Source organism: Channa argus, chromosome 21 (genome assembly GCF_033026475.1).
Source record: "Channa argus isolate prfri chromosome 21, Channa argus male v1.0, whole genome shotgun sequence".
Taxonomy (NCBI): Eukaryota; Metazoa; Chordata; class Actinopteri; order Anabantiformes; family Channidae; genus Channa; species Channa argus.
Window position 1 is genome coordinate 15,922,002 of NC_090217.1, and position 22,783 is coordinate 15,944,784.

Genomic DNA, 22,783 nt, shown 5'->3' on the forward strand with positions numbered 1-22,783 from the left:
AAAAACAAATCACACAAATTGACAGCAGGATGGATGTAGTCAGGTGGAGGGTAAAAATCCAGTTTGACTCACTTTACACCAGCTTTACTTCTTTACATGATAATGTTGCGCCTTTCCTCTCTCTCTCTTTTACAGGTAATACAAGTACTTTGCATATCAGGTGCCGTTAGGTTGTAGCCTATGTAAAACAGAAACGATAGATCAGCGCATGTTCCCTGGTGTTTGCGTTACGGTAACTCCTTGCCAGTCTGCGCTTTAACTCGCAACTGGCTCACCTGCTGATGCCGAGACGCGTTTAAGCACGGCCTCGTCAATAACGAGCAGTCGCTGAGCTGACAGCACCTTGAAGAAGTGCTGTGTGTGTCTTTACAGCCAACAGCCAGACACGCTCATTTAGAACAGGTGCAGTCTATCTGGAACAATCCGTGTTGTGCGTTCTCTTTTGTTCATTCCCACAAGCCTCTCTGGACGCTGAACAAGCCACCAACACATGACCAAGTGGCGAAATACAAATTACGCGTTTCTCCAAACAAATTGATGGTAAATTGTCTTACCTGGTCTCCAGCGGCTGATGAAGGGAGGTTCTGTCTCTTTACCGCAGCTCTTTAATCACACAAACCAAAAAACAAGGCGGGTTTTACCAGGACGCACAGCGGCGGAAAAAGCTGCTTCGTCTCCCCAAAAGATGTTCCTGTAGAGAGGAAGGGGACCGGCTGTCATCCCGGGTGTGTGCGGGCTGAATAAAAAAGCTCTGTTGAGGCAGGAAGAAAGCGGCGGCAGCCCTGCAGACCTTAGAGCGCCAAGCCCGAGTGAGCGGAGCGCTCAGCGGGGGGAGTGCAGCTGCTCGGCCGGACACTGGGTGGCGGTGTTGTACATCACATCGCCGGTAATGGAAAGCTGGGAGGAGGATTGCACCATGTGGCCTGCTGTTCTGTGTGGGAGCCAGCTACGGATGCTCAGAGAGAAACCTGAGAGGTGATTTGCCAGCTAAAAACTGGTATATATATATATATATATATCATATGAACAGTGGTGGAAAGTTAGTTAATACAAGTACTGTGTTACTGTCCCCCCAACAATGAAGCAGCACTGGTCCACAGAAAACAACACGGAAAAATACCAACGTATTCTTACTTACATGCTTTTACTGAAGTAGAAATTTCCGCGGTTACCTATATATTTGCTACAGTACATCATTGTTTATTTGTACTTTTACTTAAGTTTTTGAGTACTTCATCCACCCAACACCCCCAAATCTCTCCAGAAACTTTCAGAATCTTTCCACAATGGCCGAAACCTGAGGCGAATCCACATAAAGTGATATAAAGTGAGATCCGTGATTTCTTTTATTACTGATCACACAAGAAGAATATTTGTCTTGTTACAATTTGTTTAAAGGTTTGTTATTCACATTGTTATACAGATTTACTTTGAATAAATGTAAACACAAATATGACAAGATGTGAACAAGCGGATTATTGAGAACCGCTGAAAATAAAGAGAGTTACTTATCATATACTTAAGTGATGATACATGATCAGGGGAATACAACAATAGTAGTAAACAAATATAGTTCAGATTTTGTCATCAAAATCACTGAATCTTTTTAATGAGTTTTTTTAACTGATAAAATACCAGCGACATTTGAAAAAGTGACATTTGATTTTTTTTTTTAAATGGAATTTGCCATTTGAGCACTAAACATGATTGTAAGAAAAACTGCTGGTTTATTCATTTAAAGCTGTTTCGATGTTAATTGCATGGCTAATGATTATTACTGAAACACCTATTTGAAAGAGCCGCACCAACAATACCAACAATCACATTAATAATAATGATAATAACAATAATAATAATAATAATTTAAGCTCTTGACTTTCAGGCTGAACACCACCACCACACAGTCTAAAAGCCATTGAAATGTTCATTTCTAGCCTATTTTGTAAATGAAAATAATGACCTGCAAAAAAAGCTCATATCTGTTAATTTATTGAGTCTCATCTTGTGCTCGAGGTTTCTACAACCATTTGATTTAGACACGAAAAGGGCAAAAGCTGTAGAAGTACAGCACTGTGTGATTAATACTGCAAGCAAGGCAGTGATAAGAGAATCAAGTTTTCCCTAAAAGGAAAAAAAGGACAAAAGAACTCAGAATTGCTTTGCTTCTTCTGTCCATTTAGTATTCAAAATACTTTGGGAAGTAAAAGTGATAAGTGATAATTCAATACATTTGTGTACATGTGGTCTCAGTCTTTTTCAGCATGACAGGATTTTTCCCAAATCAACACCTGAACACAAAGGACACACACAATCACGCATGCGCGGAAACCGATACACACACACACAATGTGCTCTAGCTTTCCTGTCTGTGTTGCCCTGACTAGAACACACCACTAGAGGGAACAAAAAACGAGTGGTCACTAATGAGGCCTCTCTCTCAAACATGCCTGATGGCTCTAATTTGTGGATAATGGGTGCTAAAAAAGTGTGTGCATTAGTGGTAGGGGAGGGGGGCAATTAACATTCCCATCATCAAGGCAGCGCATGATTTCTAAATTTCACTGATTGCCTGGCAACTCCCTTGTCATCTCTCCTTGTCTATCCGTAAAGAAACCAATCACAGCAGCCTTTGTCTCTCCGTCGGCCAATCAAAAGCATTGTGCAGAACGCTTTTCTATATTTAAATTCTCATCACACTTTCACAACTGTTTGAACTGAGTGGTGAGGGAAACAAAATCCAGGAGTGGGGGGAGTAAATACAGAATCAGTTGATTAAAGATCACCCAGGTCATTGTAGTAACTTCGACTTACACAAACAAACCCCTGAAATCGAAGTGACCATTTAGTGGCTCCATGCTCTGCCATCTTCACTAGTCATTACCTTTGTCTGTCTACAGTTTAGTGCTAGGCAGTTAGTGCACGGTTTCTAAAAGCCTTTATTGTTGAAAAACTGACACTCCCAACAGAACTCTGTAGAGGTTCTGTACGAAGATCTGCAGAGTATAGGGTGATATTTCTGCGGCTTTGTCATAACAAGAGGCCACTTTTACATATAAGTGAGAGTAAATATATATATATATATATAGGGATGGAATACCATCAAGTACTGTACATCAGGACATCAATATCCAGTCCACTCATAATTAGTAAAAATATCCCAGTCAATACCTAAAAATTGTGGAAAATATAGGCAAATGAAATATTTATCATCAGTTCACTTAATAACTCTGGGATGAAGATGATACTGTGGAATATGCAACTTCAAATTCTCACTGTAAGAGATTCATATTTTACTTCTGCTGTAGTTTTTTTGTTGTTTGGGGTTTTATGGCTGGTTGCCACAGACAGGGTGGAAAGGTCAGAAAGCATTGAACCGTGGACTAACACAGTTATAAAGCACAGCTAAATGTGCTAAAGTTGGACGAGCATTCATGGTCAATAGTTTAACTATTATTTCAACATAGCTGGTTTTACTAGATTAGACTACTTCTGTTTTTTTTTATCTGGTCAGTCGATGCTACAGAGCCCCAACTGGAGTGCGTAGACACTTTCAGTAGAGTCAGGCCCACTCTATGCAACCACCATCACTGTCTGATTCCATTAGTCTTACTCGATCAGAACAACACACCTGCATTAAAGTGTTTAGTGCTATTGTCCCTTGGCTAATCATATTTATTAACTCTTGCCTCAGCTCGAAGGAAAGTCTGGTTTCTTTTAAACATGCAAGTATTCGTCCACTTCTCAAAAAACCTAATCTCAAGCCTACGGAAATGGCATTTTTTTTAGACCTGTGTCTAATCTGTCTAATCTCTGTCTAAGGTCCTTGAGAGGGTTGTACTCGATCAGACACAAACTTTTTTGGAAAAAAATAATATTCCGGAAAAGTTCCAGGATTTGGATCAAGACATAGCACTGAATCTGTCCACTTGAAAGTGCATGAAGACAACTTGCCTTCCTTGGACAACAATAATTCAGTTCTTTCAGTAAACCTGGACCTCACTGCAGGATTTGATACGGTACATCAGAAAGGTTTGACCTCCCATCTTACTCATATCCATCAGGATATATTTAAGGTCCAATGCTATTCTCACTATTCCTATCTCTCACTACTATCTAGCACTAAATCTATCTCCAACTTGGCGCAAAAAGTGGCTCATTGCAATCCCTTTTTTCTTTGTTTGAACAAACTGGCACAAAATTTCCTTTTTCTAAATGAAACAAAAACTGAATATATTTTATTTGGTCAAAACATTTCTACTGACCCTCAATTTTCCCCACAAATTAAGCAACCTCTGAGGAATCCTGGGGTCTTCCTGGACAGCAATCTAAGCTTGAAAAATCACATCAACGCCGGTGTCAAGTCCAGCTAAGGCTTGGATGACTGTAATGCATTATATAGTGGACTTTCCAAATAATCATTAGCTGGTACAGAATGATGCAGCCAGTGTTCATGCTCCAAGGCATGAACATATCACCCCGGTTTTATTTTCTCTCCATTGGCTACCAGTCAAATCCAGGCCCGATTTTATGATTTTAACTTTTGTTTTTAAGGCGCCGAAAGCTCTTGCTCAACCTTATTTATCCGACCTCCTGAAGCCATATAGGCAATTTAGATCATTGCGCTCACAGGAGCAGAGTCTACTGGCAGTCAGTCGCACCAGATACGACAGAGATGGGGTGACCGTACTTTCTCTGTAGTAGCATGTACTGTCTGGAACAATGTTCCACTAAAACTGCTTTTGGCCCCGGTCTTTTAAATCAGGAACCCAAAACACACTTTTTTTACACAGGAGTTTCATTTAGTGGAGCAGTAAGACACACTATTTATTTATGCATTTACCTACTTAGGTTTTTCTATTTCTTCTTTGGTTTGTGTCTTCTTTTGTGTCCTACAGTATTTTAATGGTACGTTTTTGTATTTAGACCTGGTAGCTCAGTTATTTTATAGATGTATTAGTTTAAAATTGGTTGTTAAATAGTTTTTTATTTCCTTTTAGCAGATCAAGCATTTATCTGTGGTTCTGTAGATTATTGTGTTACGTATTTTTAAATCACTTATTATTTTTTACAGTAAAGGACTAAGGCCTGGTGCTTCATGGACTTGGGCTTACAGCAAGTGGAAGACTAAACAGTGTGTCTTGGCATCGCAGAATCAATCCCTTTTTAGTAGCACGCGCAAACCTCCATGATGTGTCATCATCAGCCACCATTAATATGCTGAGCACTTACTACTGAGTCACTTACTGCAAGCAAACAATCAAACTACAAGCTTGCTGCCACAGGCCACCAACCAGTATTCTAAATATTGTCCTCACGCAACAAGTTTTCTTTCCCGCGGTCACTCACCTTTCTTCAAACCCACAGCCTTTTACCAGACCCAGCTACTCTGTGCCATGTTTTTCATTTAAACTCCACCCTTTTATACCCAACTTAGTTGAAGCTATGGTACGTTGGTACATCCATCCACACAGTTTTTGGGTTTCTTTCCCAGTGAAGTCATGCCCAGCCCTTACTAACATACTGCTCACTTCCTGCTTGTTTTGGGGATGTTCAACCACTATGGCATCAATAATAAACACACAGTAGACTTACTACCTGTTTTATATAGCACTTTTTAACCAAAGCACTTTACAATGTTGCTTCTTATTTACACATTTACACACACACACATCAGTGGCAATGGCTGCAATGCAAGGTGCTCACCTGGCTCACCGGGAGCAACATGGGGTTCAGTGTCTTGCCCAAGGACACTTTGACATGTAGCCTGGAGGGACCGGGGATCGAACCACTGTAGGTCTCCTCAGTTCTCATGTTTTCCTTGGAGTGCTCTGTTTTTCTCTTCTCTGTTTAACTGGAGTGAACAGCACTGAGCCTCAGTTCTTACAAACTACTGAGTGACAGGTATAAAATCATAGGTGTTTGCAGGATGTTGTCCTGCATTTTCACAAGATCATAAGTTTTCTTTTATAAACTCACCAAAATAAAATGAGAGGGAAGATATTTCACGATTCTACTGGGAAAATTCTTAATTAGAAATTTTCTACATTTTGTAGATTAGAAATACAATTCTCAAATCTAAATCTAAATTACCAATGCTTTGGCACAATCATACAAATGATTATGTACAATTGTCTGATGTTTCCTCTATTTCCAAATGTTGTCATGTGATCTAAATGTGGTAAACTGGTTCTCTGTCGAATAGTCTTATCTTCCAAAACATCTAGGCATTAGTGAGTACATGAAAAATTGCTGAACATGTCATTTTGTCACGCAATTAAAGGTTCAGAAGATCCATGATAGATGTTCAGCCATTTCACATTCATAGATTTCTGCAAAGAAATCTTTTGATGGCACTGATATGTTCATTGAGTTAAAAAAATAATTTTTAATAAATTTTGCAGAATCCATTGTATGGTGTCATTTGTATGAATTGTTTTGAGTTAAAACATTAGGAATGAATCATTCCTAATATTAAAATGTTCCAAGGTAACTGAGAAAAACATGTTTCTCATGCCTGTAATTTAGCCAACAACCACTTCTTTAACAAATCTTCTATTGCAAAGCTGTTAAAACGTTTTCATTGGTTTCCCACATTTTTTAAAATTGTTGCATTCATTATGAAACAAAAGGAAATCACACGTTCCCAGCAGTGTGCAGGAAGACAAGCACACAGGAATGAATCAAGAAAACCGGCCATCTCAGAAAAGTGCAGTTGTGCATAAGTGCCACAGGGTTTATTATCTCTAGTAAAATTACCATAGGATATTAGGATATTGATGATTTTGTATTTTGTTGTCTGTGTAGTGACTGTAAATGTTTGACAAATTGTGTTGTTTGCTTTTGTTGCAAGTTTGAATGTTTTGTTAGTGTGAAAACATTTCACAAACAAAATGTCATTTTAGGAAGTGAGCTTTTTTTAAAATTTCATTCAGTGGCCCAAACATTTATTGAACTATGTATCAAAAGCTGTTGAACAATTGAACCGTGTCAAACTAAAGGAAAACCCATGTTCCCAGCTGATAGAAGTTACTTGCAAAATGATGAGCCCCTAATGTTTGTGTGCAACAACATGCTTAAAAGAGACAAGGAAAAACAGCCTGTGGCCTAATGAACAGGAGCAAATTGCCTAAATACAGTATTTAGTTATTATGGAATTTCAAATCTTCATTTTGTTCAAACTCAGAAAAAAGGAACTGTGTTGAAAACGAATGAATATCCAATGCAGTACAATAAAAAAAAAAAGTTTGATTTATCTCAAAACAAAAAAAATCCACAGGTTGAGATATTGATATGTTGTTGTCCATTGAGTTATGACTGATTAAAAGAATGTAAGAGTTTCATCACAAATTGTGTTGTTTGAGAGTTAAATTAGCTTTTAATGCATGTTTAACATTTTATTAGCTGTAAAAGCTGTGCAACTGTTAAAAAGTGTCATAATACAGAGGTAAGGCACTGGTTTTAAGGTTTGATCTAAGGCAAATCTTCTCCTTGTAATGATGTGGTTAAAAGGGCTCATGATAATCTTGGTTCTTTATGGGCAGATAACAGTACTCAAAATACTTAGTCATTCTTGTGGTTGGCAACAGAGAGTCAATAGGAAGCAGTTACTCACAAAACCAGAGTGGCAGGCAGAGTCAGGTCAGTAAACGTAGTGTGGTCCGAAATGTGGATAGCGATGATGAACTTGACGAAGGCTGGAAACTCGCGTCTAGAATGCAAACGATCTGGCAGCTTGGTGAGGGAACTGAGGAGGTATAAAAGCAGAGTGGTGAGAAGTGGAGTGAATGTGAAGGGAACAAGAAACAGCCTGAAAGAGGAAGTGAAGTTAGTGATCCTGACACTAAAGCATCTTTTTGCACTAAAGCAAATGTTTGATTCATCACGAAAACAAATACGTTCCTAATCAGACGTTTTTAACCCAATACGCTTCCAAACTGCAGATAGGGCTGCTCTCTTTGGCACAAGAAAGGCAAAAATCTCTACTAAAATCAGGTATGAGTGATGTCTATAATCTGCACTATGCTCCATATCATTGGGCATATTATGCCCTAAATCCTTTTACCTAAATAAGAATAATAGCTTTTTCTTTGATACCATATGAGACATACCTTTACTTATATTTACTTATTTTTAAAGTTTACATCTATCAGAGATAAGTATATAAGACTATACTGATAATCATATCATTATAAACCATAAATCATCCACAGCAGAACAAAACAATGTTTGTTCTTGTTTAATATTCACAACTGTCATAAAATCTAGCTTTTTTTTTTTGCTGTACTTATTAAGAAATTATATCAAACATAACTTTACCACACTTCATTGTTCTATTGTGAAACTTCCTCTATTTTCAGTTTTTTGCATTTACATATAAATGTAAACGAGAGTTGCCCTAAATGTGTAAATACATAACTTATATACCATTTAAACGTCTATTAATAAACAATAATAAAAAGCAAGCCAGCCCAGAATCAGATTGGCCCCTTGGGGATCAATAAAGTGATATCTTAAGCCACAAGAAATTTGTTATATCATTATATTTTTCTTGTCTTTTTTTTAATGCAACAGAAAAGATACCAAGTACAATTTATATGTAGATTACTAATAACACGCTTCATTAACCTGTGGATGGTCACCACTTTCTTTCAGATATTACTTTTGCTATGTCATTCAATAAAGAATCCTGATACAATCAATCGGTTATCGTCCCACTATGACTTGTAGCCACTGCCCATATAATTGGTTAAACCAGAGCCTCTAAATTAGCATTATTAAAACTTTTTTTTTTAAATTTTACCACATAAGAGAAAACATTACATTGAAGAAATGAAACATTACTGAGAGCAATCCAAAATTATGCCAGTGTTGCTCACGACCCAGAGATGGCCGATGCTTGATGGGCATGTTCATTGGGATGAAGGTCCAACCTGTGCCTTCAGGAGCACTACTGGAGATGTCAGTTCTGTTAAGAGAGGAGATGGATATGTCTGTGAAACTTTCAGTCTGCTCAATTGTCTTTCCTCTATTTCCTTTATTCTAATCAAATGATTTACGCAGTGGCAGGTTATTATTTTTATTTACATTCTGACGAAAACGGGGACAAGAAAACATTTTCAGTGTTGCACTTTTGATTTCATTAAAAACCAGTTTTATTAATTTGACTTATTTTTGAATTATTTTAATTAAAAATGTTGTAATTCATGTAACTGTGTCACATAGCAACTTCTAAGTCTTAGAGAACTAGTTAGAATCAGTTACTAGTTGATCATCTTCTTTTTTTTCTGTTTTTTTCTCAGTTTTTTAGTACATTTCTTAGATTAGTAATGTAATTCTCAAAACTACTTATTCGTCCACATCATCAATTGTGCACATCATATGAGTAATTTCTCATTTATTAGCTCAAATTGCAAATACTTTGACATATTCATCCGAAGACTTTTGTACAAATGCCTATTAGATTTTCGGTTGCTCATCAAAATGGACTTGTTCTCTGTTGAATAGTCGCTAATAATCACTGTTGCATGCTCCAATACAGCCACTACGTGCCGCCACAGGAACAACTTTACGTATACACACAACTGCATTAGGGTAAGAAACAACAATTTCAGGCTAAGGTTATATCAAGAGACAAAAAAGATACAAGATAAAGTACTTAAACACAAGACTCTACATACAGTGACAACATCCCACACCTATTTGTTACTATAGTAACTATGCATGCAATGCTGTGCAACAATCACCATTAACGTGCACAGAAATCAGGCATCAGGAATTAAAAGAGCCAGGTTTCCATGGCTCTTGACTGAAAGCCTTGTGTGTCAATTACTGACACAAACAGGTACTTTAAGCATCAGCCTGTTACGGTTCACAAACTGGTGCTTGGGTAGGACAGAGAGCTGGCGTTTTAATAGTTGATTCAAAGTCCTTGGGACTGACTTGTGGTGATTGACACTGGTTTAAAACTGAAGCAGTGTGCAGCAAGCAGAAAAGGGGACTTCAGAGTGATACAGGATGCAAAATTAATTCAGGTCCTAGGGCTAGGAGCCCGAAGTGGGAGGACTAGCAGTAAGACTGCAGAGCAGAACCCGGCCTCCACAATCTCCCTGCAGAACTCCAGCAATTATTTTCGTTCAGTGATTTTTCTGAAAAGTTTAATCTTGATTTTTTTTAATTTTGTTTTTTATTTTGAAATGAAAATTGTCGTTTTGGCTGTCCGTCTTTGAAAGTGGCAAATTGCTTCTGGTATTAAAGGAATATCACACACATTGTTTTGGTGTAGCTGACAGGATAGCAGCTGTGGAAGGATGACATGACATGTGTTTCTTAATACTAGACTTCTCACAAACATTACATTCTTCCATAAAATTTGATAAGCCAAGTCACCACAGCTTTGCATATTGTCGCCCGCTTATGGAAACAAGTAACTGTGTTAAAGTTTAGACAAAAACAATAAGACATGACTCTCAAGCTTACTGTACCTTTGGTAGATGTTGCCCTGTGAATTTAACACAAAGACACTTCCATCAGTCCCAACTTCGACCATTTTTGCAAGTCCAGACACATTCGACCAGCCACTGGCTTCACATGTAGCTGGTATCATTTTCTGTCATGACAAGCAAACAATAAATGATCATGATCAAGATTTAATGATCACAAAAGGAAATAAAAACAAACTAGTGCTGCAAAGTCCAACCTGTGTGATGTAGATGAGATTAGCTGCATCAGTTCCCCAGCATCCGTACAGTGAGCCACAGCTGTAGTATATCAGAGACTTTGACACTGAATCCCAGGTCAAAGAGCCTTCTTTACTGTAGGGGGAGGCAGAAGTATTTTTCAGACAGTAGGTGGTGCTGGAGCTGGTGACTCCCACAACCTGACCACTACCACCAGCATCCACCTGCTGCATAGACTGACCTGAAGACAGACATAAAGGAGACACTGAGGTAACCCTGAATAATTCTGGGTTGAATCAATTGAGTGCTATGTAGTAGATAATTATGAGTTGCTAGAAAACAGACATGGAGATAATATAGTGATGAATATTCAGGTGAGCTTTTATGGAAGCTGAGTGGTGACCAGTGGATTTCTGTTAGGTTGAGAAGAAAAAGGTCCAGTCTAACAAATGTAGAAGTGGAATAGTTCTCTGTAATAATAGTTACCCTCAGAAAGAACAAAGTCGCCAGCAACATATTTGTAGACTCTGCCTGAAGTGTCAGCTCCCCAGATTCCAGCGGGTCCCACTGCAGGTATCGCAGGTCAATTATTCTGCTGAGCAGCTGCAGAAAATGTAGCGTAATAATTAAACACACATGCAAAGCACCTATATACCAAAGCCAAGCAAACATGACAAAACAACATCCTGTGCAGGTGTTTAGTTACACTGTGAGAATTGTTCAGATGGCTAAATGTATTATTCTTGTTCAGAAAACACACCAGCCTTTAGACAAAAACCTTGTATTAAATTATAAGCTACATATATATCAAACATAACAAAATTATTACTTATTACAGACACCAAGTAAACTCTTTATAAAATGCAATATGTTAAGAAAAAATGTATGACTGTTTATTATACACCACTCACTTAAAGCTCAAATCATTATCAGCTCAACATTAAATTGAGAACGTTGTTTTATAATCAGTAAAAAAAAAGTACTTGCTGACGTGCAGACATGAGATCAGAACATTTAGGGGTGTAACAATGCATCTTGGCATGATACGCATTTTTTTTTTAAATGTGATTTATTTTTAAGTTATGCAGAGATCGAATGGCTTAAAGAAAAGCAGAATTTAAAGCTAAAGTGTGCAACAAAAAATGTGAGACTCGGAATCCTTCCTCCCTGCTTCTGGCCAGCTCCCCCTCACTTCACTTGTTACTCACGTAGTTATTAAATTACAATAAATAAGAAGGTATAATAAACTTACTACTAAAGCAGAAATCATTGCTCTCCTCTTATTGGTCTACTGAACACATTTGTTAAAAAAAATTAAACAAAAAAGTACTTTATAACTGTAAATTAAGTAAATGCAGAGGATTGTGTCGGGAAGGGCATCCGACGAAAAACACATGGCAAACTAAACATGCTAATCCTGACTTCCGCACCGGATTGGAATGGGCAGCTCTAGGGTTGAAGTCCTGCGGGCGGTTCGGGTGTAAAAAACGGAGCAAAAAAAGCGCCTTCAGAGGCGGGACAGGGAGCCGGCGGCTGCGGCGGGACCCCTGCGGGGGCAGACAGGAAGCCAGCTGCGGCGAAAGCCCTACGGGGTCCGAACAGGAGACCGGGCTAAGTAGACAGGGTCACAGGTGACAACCACGGCTGATGACGTATAAAGAGAACTTAAAGACCGGATGTAGGTTTAGTGGCTACAAAATAAAAGCTTGGAACAGGAAGTGAAGCTGGGGGAAACAGGATTGTGAGGGTGGAGGTATGGAAGTGTCTAGGAGAGGTGGCAGTAGAGTTTCTGACTAGTTTGTTTAACAAGATCGTGGAGAGTGAGAGGATGCTGACGACTGGAGGAGAAGTGTACTGGTGCCAATTTTTAAGAACAAGGGAGATGTGCAGAGCTGTGGTAACTACACAGGAATAAAGCTGATGAGCCAAACAATGAAGTTGTGTGAAAGAGTAGTGGAAGTAGTGGAAACATTGTGATTTGTAGTGAGAGCAGGGAGCAGGTGGGAAAACAGAGGAATGAAGCTTAGCCGCAGTAAGACAGAATACATGTGTGCACACTGGATTTGAACTCCAGTCTCCTGTAGAAAAGTCCAGTGTCTTGTTGTACCATCCACCCCCCAATTCACCTCCGTATGAGACTTCTTCACTTTATATAATTCATTTAGGCTTTGGGTTTTCATTGTACTCCACTGAAGGCTCTGAGCATCGATCACTGACGCAAACAGGTGCCCTCAGCATCAGCTTGTAATGCAAAGGGACTGGACAAAGTAGCACTTGTTACAATAGTTTATGCTCTGAATTAACTCAATTTGATGATGAGACTTCCTATCTGAGGGCTTGTACAAGAAGGCAAAAAAAAAAACAAAAAAAACAACAACATCAATGCATCACAGTGGGACGTTGCCAGAAGGGGCTTGGGGTGTATGGAGGGGTCCATCCAGTGGTATCTGCCAATTTGGTGCCCGGTGCCAAAAGGACCTCACTAGATGCCGTTTGGGCCAAGGATGGCAGGGGCACTATTAAGAACTTCAGTTTTATCATTGTTAAGCTGTATCATTATCATCCATTTTTTATTGCATTTTACTAGTCATGAAAAATCCATAATTTTGCCAAACATTATAATGCATTTTCCTAAATACCATCCAAAATAATGTTGAGTATCAATATATGAGGCAGGGAAAAATACATTTTTTTTTTACATAAATGTTGCTTAAATTGTTTATTTTAGCAATTAAAATGATATTATATAATCATTTAAATAGGGTCAAAGGGGTTACAGAGACTTCACTTTGACAGTGAATCCCAGGTCAAAGAGCCTTCTTTACTGTAGGGGGAGGCAGAAGTACTTTTCAGACAGTAGGTGGTGCTGGAGCTGGTGACTCCCACAACCTGACCACTACCACCAGGTCCTACCAACCTGCCCGATGTTTTGTTGTTGTATTTGTTGCTCTGTTCTTTTTTCTCTCCACTTTCCAATCACCAACCGGTCAAGGCAGATGGCCGCCCACCCTGAGCCTGGTTCTGCAGAAGGTTTCTTCCATAAAAGGGAGTTTTGTCTCTCTCTCTCCTAGTTCAAGGGGGATTTGTTGGGTTTTCACATCTGTATAGTCTTGACTTTATTGTGTAAAGTGCCTTGAGATGACTGTGTTGTGAATTGGAGCTATATAAAGTTGAACTGAATGTAGTTAAATTTTAAAGCCATCAAATAATGGGTCAGCACATCGTTTATAGAATGCAATTCTCGGCACAGCCTTGTTCCCAAAGAGCACAGATAAATATGGATTAGATCAGGTTTCTTATTTTGACATGTTTAACTGTTTATTATGCACCAGAACTAATATAATTATAATTATTCTCCATTTGTAAGAGCAGTTTAGAGAGGTAGTATTTTGTCCTGATATTAAAACCCTCCATATGTTTTACAATAAAGATGAGAAAAATATTGTTAAAGACAGCTTAGAACATATAGTTTTATTTTCCTGTGGAACCTTGAACAGCAACAGCACCAAATAGTCAAACAAACACAGTAACATGCAAAACACGTAACACGAAATGGACTAAATGTTTACACCCTAGACATGGTGGCATCAGCCTCCATTCATCTTCAGTGAGTGACAGGTATTTCATAATTCATGCAGACCACAGGATCAAGGACAGTGGCACTTTTACTGGCAGCGAATTTTAATCATTTTAATTTCTCTGACCTATTGTGACTGATTTATTTGTTCTTCAGTAAAGTGTTTTCATTGTCCCGGTTGCTGTAACTCATTGTGTATATGCCCTATAGGTTTGCTAATCTTTACATTATTCTCCTTTTTTTTTTAAATTACTTTCTTCATAACATGAAATAGTAAGTAATGTTAAGTTGTAATGCAGATGAAATGTTCGTGTTGTTATTTCTACATTATGTCACACTTTAAATTATGTTAAGAGGATCGTCCAAAATCTACACAAATGGAAATTTTAAGGACGACTGTAGTCATTTAAAAAAAAAAAAAGATTTTCTTGAGTAGAAAGAACTCTGCAGAACAAGATACAGCAGCTGCTTATGTCACAAACTATCAATTATCCCATTACCAATCCATCCTGACCCAAATGTCCAACTTAGCTTCACGTACTTTAATCTCGGGAATGCAGACAAATGTTTTGTGGCATTCATTTACATTTATCTCCCATGCAGCTATAGGATGCAAGTTAAAAATGAGTGAAGTTGCCCTTTAAAGTTGGATTTTTAATTCTTTCTTATTGAGACCTGAGATTTTTTGTGTTCATTTGAGCTGCATAGTGTAAGTGTAAATGCAGGTGTTATAGCATTAGAGTTTTTTCAGGACATGCAAATATGTGTAAACGTCTTTATTATATTCAAAGACAACGTATTTAATCTATTAATAAAAAGTCCCATGAAATTAGTTTTTTTTTTATCTTTTTAATGCAACAGAAAAGATACAAGTTAGATTTTATATGCTTCAATACTACATTGCTGAGTAATTCAAGCGTGAATCACGATACAGTTCCCCCACCCTAATTTGTGATTATTATTTGAGATTATTTAAATTGGCATGCATGAGATGCTTGGTTCACATTGGTGTAATCAGAGTCATCTGAAAGATAAAAGATTATATTTAAGACAGAGAACACTTTATTGAGTGCACTGCATGAGAGTGCCCCCACTGGTCACAAGCCAGAGTGTGCCCAGGTCATAGGTCAGATGATTTATGGGCATGCATACTGGGATGTGAACCCACTGTGTGCCTTGTGGAGCACTACTGGTGATGCCAATTCTGTTGAGAAAGGGGATAAAATTGTTACTATGATCAATCATTTTCCTACAGGAGGAAGCCCATATTATGAACATTTCAACATTATCATGAATGTTTCGACCTTAAATGCACAACTGATTTCAGTTAAACCCACTGATTAATCATGTTACTGAATAACTTAAGGACTTTTTGTTTCATTGTAATATTCCTATTGACAGAATAAATAAAATAAAAATGCGTAAACATCACAGGTTTACCTTTGGAAGACGCTGCCCTGTGCATTCAGTACAAAGACGGTTCCGTCGCTCCCAACTTCAGCCATTTTTGCAGCACCATCCGTGACCACCCAGCCACTGGTTTCACAGGTGTTTGGTATAATTCTCTGTCATAAAAAGCATAAATGGTGAAATTTCATTATCGTTAAGGTGTGTAACAATACAAAAGCTAAAAAAACACGAGGTGTTTTTTGGTTCTGCAGGGCTCAACCTGTGTCACATAGATCCGATTAGCTGCATCAGTTCCCCAACATCCAAACAGTGGGCCACAGCTGTAATATATGAGATTCCTCGACAGTGAATCCCAGCTCAGGACGCTGACTTGCGCGTAGGTCGAGACGATGGTACTTTTCAGACAGTAGGCTGTGTTGGAGGTACTGATTCCCACAACTTGACCACTGCCTCCAGCATCCACCTGCCGCAAAGAGAGACCTAAAGAAGGTGCAGGCACTTTAGCTAGTAAGCCATTGTATCTTTGCAATGGTTAAACCGTAGTTGTGGAAAAGTGTAACTACCATCAGAAAGAACAAAGTTGCCCGATACATATTTGTAGACCCTGTTGGAAGCGTCAACTCCCCAGATTCCTGCAGATCCCACTGAGACATGCTTGAGTCTGGCTGTGCCCAGTCTGTACCAAGTGGATCCACTCAGGGAATAAGCCAGATTGTCCCTGTCCGTCATGACAACTTGCCCCAGCCCAGCATCAATCTGTACAGCAAAGTAGTGCTGTGGCGCCTCCCTGCAGGTCCAAGCTATGAGAAATGTTATATTCATTGTAATAAAAAGGTATTGGACTACTTTAGCAAGCTAAAGAAATAGTTTTGTACAGTAAGGTAATATGTTAAAAAAGTGGACCTACCATGAGCAACGGCGAGGTAACACAGCACAGGTACGAAGACTGCAACAGCTCTCATGTTGCCTGACTCTACTCTACTATGAACCAGTGGATGCACCTCTGGATCTCTGGTGAGCTACTGCCCACTGACACATATGTGTGTGTGACTTTTATAGACTGGACCCACGGGTTTGGACTATGAGATCCATTACAGCCAGAACAGGTTTTTCAGGCAGTCGGAATCAGCACTGGTATTAAACACCTGTAAAACACTCCATGAAAGACAAAGCAAACATCACAAAAAAAAATTGTTCAGTCAGTGCTGTGGTTGTAATGTGTAATGGTTAGAGAGAATCGGTGTATTATTTAAAAAAATTAAATAAAAAGCCTCTCCCCAAAATTACATTTTTGTTTTTTGTTGAACTCTACTGTTAAGTTAGAAGGAAATTGCCCAGCATATCAAAATAATAAAGTAAACATATGGCAGGTAGAGGTTCCAAGTTAAGAGGATACAGCCCAGTGCCAGGTTCCAAATAATGAAAATAAATATGAATTAGATCAAGTTTCACAGTACATCCTGATATATTAAATTATATTATATGAAATTTAATACTTACTGACATGCAGACCGTGAGATGCAGCGTTATATGCAGCGTTTGTAACAGCAAGAGTAACAGTGTGATTTCATGCAATCTACTGTACATCTTCAATATGCAGGAGCTATAGCTGATCCAAACAATAAAAATATAGGTATATTTAGCTTAACATGTCACTTACACAATGAGTCAAATGGCCGCTGTGTTTCATTATCTTGAAGTTAGAACCTCCCTCTTTGTTTTTAAAGTTTTTTGTCTGAAAGTTTTGTTCAACCAAAGCCTCCTGACCTGATTTTGGAGACTTTTACATGTGTTGCATACATAACAACAAATAGCAGGGATGTTAATAGCATGTTTTCAGTATTAAGTTGATTTTAAAATCGCAATTAGCGACATTGCCAACGATGGCTTTCTACCATTAGCTGACGTCTCCCGTCCTGTCCACGTCTTTGTGTCTGAGCTGTCAGTGTCTGTCTGTCAAGCCTCGTCCCTCGGCTGCCCTCCAGACCCAGTGTTAGTTACCTCTTATCCTCACATTGTCTGTTTTTGAATATTTGTGATGTAACGGCCAGTGAGAAAACTTCTAAAAACATGTAATTGATTTGTCATTATGAGCTATTGAGTGTATACTGATGGACCCCGGACATGTCAGGTCAGTTTATCTTATGGCTGCTATTTAATGACATATGGAGACAGACAAGCATTCACACGCACATTCACACCTACAAGCTATTTAGAGTCACCAGTCAAGTTTCTTGTACGGCTCTTTAAAGATGTTAAGTTTAACATCAGTTAACAACTGCTTTCTTCCTGTTTCTAACTACATAGTCAATCCATGTAGTCTAGTTTAAGTTCTATAACAGGAAAAGAAGATATTTGGACACAAACATCAAAAGTAATGGTTATAATGGTTATATTATACTTATAATAAATTAAATACACCTTTTCCCTTTTACATAGTAGGAAACATGAGGAGCACCTGGTGTGGCACTGTGCCTAATACTATGAGATCTGACACTATTGAGTTACAGAAGAAGGTGGACTGGAGGAGTTGGAGACATACATACTGAAGTCCAACACTAAGCAAACACATTGAGGAGACACAAAAACATCTTTGGGTTATATCACGTTCCTTTGTAAACTAATGTTTACACTTTTCAATGTACTTACAAGTGTTGGATGTGCACAATTTCACCAAACATTTTTGGAATCAATCAAAATTATATAAAATCACAGAGCATCCACTCCCGAAATCTAAATGCTAACACAACTTCAAGGCTTCGTTGGACATGTTTAAAATAAAAACTATGTTTGATGCATTTTTCCTTTACTAAAAAAACTGTAGCCTCAGACAGTAAAAGGGCCATGAGACAGCAAGCTGATGACAAGGGCTAAAATAAAAGCCCTCCTGACCTCCACCAACACGTAAGCAGTCTACATGCAGCCAGCTTGCAGCCTGGGGTACGTGGCTGAAAGGGAAGTGGCAGTAACAGTAAATCTGGACCCAAGTGGTCTGCTGGACAACTTGGTCACCCATGTTTATTGATGTTTAGTGATGTGTCTCGGCCGTCAAATCAAAACTTTTCTTTTCTGTAATGTATTTTTCTATAATGCAGCATGATGCCATCTGAAAAATGCCGCATTGCCCAGTCATCTAATGGGTGACAGTCAGAATGAGAGTGCCCATGGGAAAAGGCATAGAAGCTCTTTGCTGCAGTTGGCCATCCTGAAATGATTTACTTGTGTTCAAGAAAAAACAATAACGTAATTGAATGACCTTGTTTGTCAAAGCGGAGTTGTTACACCATCTGGAAACCACATTGCATAGCAGCATATTGTTATGCTTTGTAAGACTTCTTGATTTGGGATTTTTTTTCTAATAAAAAGAAGCAGTCCCAGTGATCTAATGCTCTTAGATCACATATCTGAACAAACTGAGTCCTGCCATTAGGATAAGCAAACCATTGATGCCACAAACTCCAATATTACGTAAACGACCTGAAAGAATAGAAAAGCGTACTATATCAAATGCTGCACTAAGGGCCAGCAAAACAAGAATAGACAATAGACCAATGTCAGACATACAAAGAAGATCATGTGTTATTCGAGTGGAAATCAAATTAAAAGAGGTCATTGTTTTCAAACAGGCAAACAGTAAGTTGGAGATAAGTCTTAAAGTATTCGAATTTAAGTCTAAGGGTGCAGTTACTATTGCAGTGACACAGGATCCAATTTTAGATACACATTTCTTAGAGATGAGGTCCAGTAAACCTGAGTGTGACTGGTATGTTGCAAAGGAGCCAGCTGCATTTTTGGAATAAAAAAAAAAAACTCCAAAGACAAAATGCAATAGTCATCAGGGAGATCATCGTGGTACTCAGTGGTTTAAAATGGCTTATTTTCAGAAGTAAAAAGAGATTTAATTTGCCTTTTCTTTCAGCCACAGAAACAGCGTTTAGTACTGCAATATACAGTCGAAATACATTTCTTTGTACATAACAAGCCATAACAAGGCCATTCTTTTCATACAGTCTCTCCAAAGGATGGCTCATGACCTTATGCTTGCTAAGGTCTGTTATAAACCAGGGGGCATATCTGTCAACAGTTTTCTATTGCTAATTTGTACACCCCCCCACCCCCCCACCCCCTTTTTTTTCCCTTTCGACTCTTTTATCTCTATAAATGACACTCCTGTTTTCCTCCTGTCCCTCTACCTTGACCCTACATCATCTTGCCCAGGGCAGAGCTACGTCTTTATGGGTAAACACACTCCACTATGAAGTATCAGGTGTAAATCATAAATCCTCCACTGTGATGTCCTGCATTTTAATGAGATCGTAAATTAAAAGAAAGTGTACTGTAGAGCTTCTGTGTAAATATTGTACTTTCTGCTCATTGAGAGCAGAAATCTCCAGGTTTGGACACCTGAGAAGCACAACACACAACAGGCAACAATATAAAGACAAAGATACATATGTCATGCAACTATTTGTGATTAATTGGACATTAATCTGCTCTCAAAATGGACCAATCACAGAAAAACTGGTAAAAACGGTCTGATTCTCCTGCATAGGGGTGAAAACATGTGTCAGTGGAGACGGCAACAATGTAGACGCACATAAAACATAGCTACCAGGTGAATCATGTTAAAAAAAAAATACATCAATAAAAATCTATGTAATATAAAGGGTTGGGGTGTTTCTAGTTTATCTAATCTGTCTGTATTAATTAAACATAATTTTTTTTTAGATATTGAGTTGTTTTTATTAACTACACATACAATTACACACATATATATTTTAGACTAAAGCAAAAGAGTTGAGGAGAAACACAGTTTTTACACTAGATGCCCTTCCTGATGCAATGGATCCTACCGGGCTTGGACTGGCACTACAAAGCTGAGGATGGGAATGGGCTGTTAGGGGATTGAACCAGTGACCCTGTGGTCCATGGAAGATTTCCTTATCAAGCTAATTCAATCCTCCTTTACTCTACACATTTAACTTTTGAAGCTACAGTAACTGACATTATAGTAAAAAATCAAACTATGTATAATGTGAAAGATTGCACAGTTTTCCAGCCCTTATTTTTTTAACTTATCAGTGTTGTTTCCACTGATAAGTTGTATGCTGCTCACCATCAACCGGTGTGAGCCAGACAAAGTGGCCTAGTGGCTAACACATACAGTACCTGGCTAACATCCATCCATCCGTTATCGCAGGAGGCCTGAGTCTATCCCAGCTGCCATCGGGCGAGAGGCGAGATCCACCCTGAAAAGATCCCAATTCTTAGGTCATACAGAATTTAGTCCATCCATACTCCATCCTATATTAAAATAATCTGTCACCTGTCCAATAATCATAAAGGAAAACTATGTTCTCTATTCTCTCCTTCCCTTCTTATGTACATTTACATGCAGGAGGCAAACTGGAATAATCGCTGATAGTCTCCAAAATCTTTACTTGCTATTATCATTTCATAGGCCAAACTACTTTTTTAAGCCTTTAGCTTATCTCCTCTGCTCTCTAAGAGATTATTCACAGAGTTGCACTCAGCTCCGATTTATGGCACCTATGGCATAGAGAAAGGTCACCACAATCTTAGCGTAAAATCAAGTCTATCGAATGCAGGATGGAAACGTCTGTGCAGAACTGCACAATATGGTTATAAGGAAATTGTCAATACTATAGCATCTTATGAACAATATCACATCACTATAAACAGATAATTTCTGAAAACTGAACATTTCTATTGTCATTTAACCTTGAAGAAGATAATGAAGTTTCCAGTAGTTTTTGCATTTGTGTTATCAGTCTGTTTAATTCACTGTGTGGCAGTAGGAGGGTAACACAGCCCCCCAGTGGAGCATCAGAGACATCTACCAGCGAGATTTCAGATTGGGAGACAGTGAGCCAAAACCTGAGAGCATTTCTAAAGTGAGTGATGTTAATGAGTGATGAAAGTAGAGAATATGTAAATTTAAAAGCACTTGGATTTTGTGCTATTCATTAACATTTTTGTCCCATAGTGGAAGGAAGAGGAAAGGCTGTTCCAATAACCAAAACACAATTAGATGCGGCCAAGAGACAGACATAAAACTGCCTTATGTAAAACAGCGGGTTTGCAGGTATCTACTTCCCAATCAGTTATGTAGTTTATGGCATTAAATGGCCACAGGAGACTTTCGTTTTGAGGCTTCATTCTCTAGGTTTATTAAATATGTCCTATTACATCAGTGGTGCACAGCCATGGGAGAAGCAGTATATTTGGAACAAACTCAAAAACAAAAGGAACCAGAAACAGTCAAAACAGATGTATGAGACGTCCAACAACTACACTCAACGTTAGACTATCATGTCATATTTGGACCAAAAACAGAGACACACAAACCAATATGTGCATAAATGTTGGAGTTTTCTCTTGAAGCTAAGCTGTCGGCTTTGTCCAGGTTTATGAACTGGGTGAGGAAATAGGATGAAATAACTACAACTCTAAAGAAAAACAGAAAAGCAAATAACAAAATTTAAAAAAATCACAGAACCACATGATTAATTGTGTCTTTCATGTCATGAAGTCACAAGCTATTTGTTTTAATGTTTTTATTTATTGCACTTCATAGTACTGCTTTTCTTATATTTTAACATTTAGAACATGCATTTGCATGTGTGACAGGTGTGAACAAACGAGATACAAGGCCTGAATCTTCGTGCTTATATCAGCAGATAATCCCACACCTCACAGTGCTGAAGTACTGCTTTCTGCATTCGACTGAATTTTCATGATGAATATCAAAACTCAATGTATTTATGGGGCACTTCATTAAATGTCTTTCCATAAATTCTCAGGGAGTAGCTTCTAATCTGTTTAATCAACCAGAGAATCCTTTGATGACCTGGAGAGATGTTCTGTCTTTGTAGCTGATCCAGCATCAGCTGTGGTTAAATCTCTCTTCAACTTGAATTAAAGTCCAGCTGTGTTTAATGAAGTCTGCTTCAGATCTTACCTGCAAAACCGAAGGCGAGTCAGCAGCACCCAGGTGACCATCCATGGCAACATGAAGGAGAGAGTCGCTCAACCACACCACTTATACATTCCCTTTTTCAATTCCATTCTCCAGAAGTCGGGTTGTTTGCCTGTAGGT

The 22,783-nt window shown here is 38.5% G+C and overlaps 2 protein-coding genes and 1 pseudogene across 2 annotated transcripts in view; all 3 read right to left on the reverse strand.

Moving 5' to 3' along the window:
- Positions 1-798, reverse strand: part of nav3 (neuron navigator 3) — a 361,175-nt gene extending 360,377 nt beyond the window's left edge. Inside the window, exon 1 of the mRNA XM_067489701.1 lies at positions 555-798. The gene's annotated coding sequence lies outside the window, so the exon portion shown is untranslated. The remainder of the gene's footprint in view (positions 1-554) is intronic.
- Positions 799-8,696: 7,898 nt separating this feature from the next.
- On the reverse strand, positions 8,697-11,710 carry LOC137106970 (fish-egg lectin-like; annotated as a pseudogene).
- Positions 11,711-15,275: 3,565 nt separating this feature from the next.
- On the reverse strand, positions 15,276-16,716 carry LOC137107041 (fish-egg lectin-like). Its single transcript, XM_067491245.1, has 5 exons — positions 16,571-16,716; positions 16,227-16,463; positions 15,923-16,143; positions 15,694-15,818; positions 15,276-15,457 (listed from the first exon to the last, which is right to left on the reverse strand). The coding sequence occupies exons 1-5, from the start codon at positions 16,623-16,625 to the stop codon at positions 15,316-15,318; spliced, it is 780 nt and encodes a 259-aa protein (XP_067347346.1). The 5' UTR covers positions 16,626-16,716; the 3' UTR covers positions 15,276-15,315.
- Between the last annotated feature and the right edge of the window lie 6,067 nt (positions 16,717-22,783).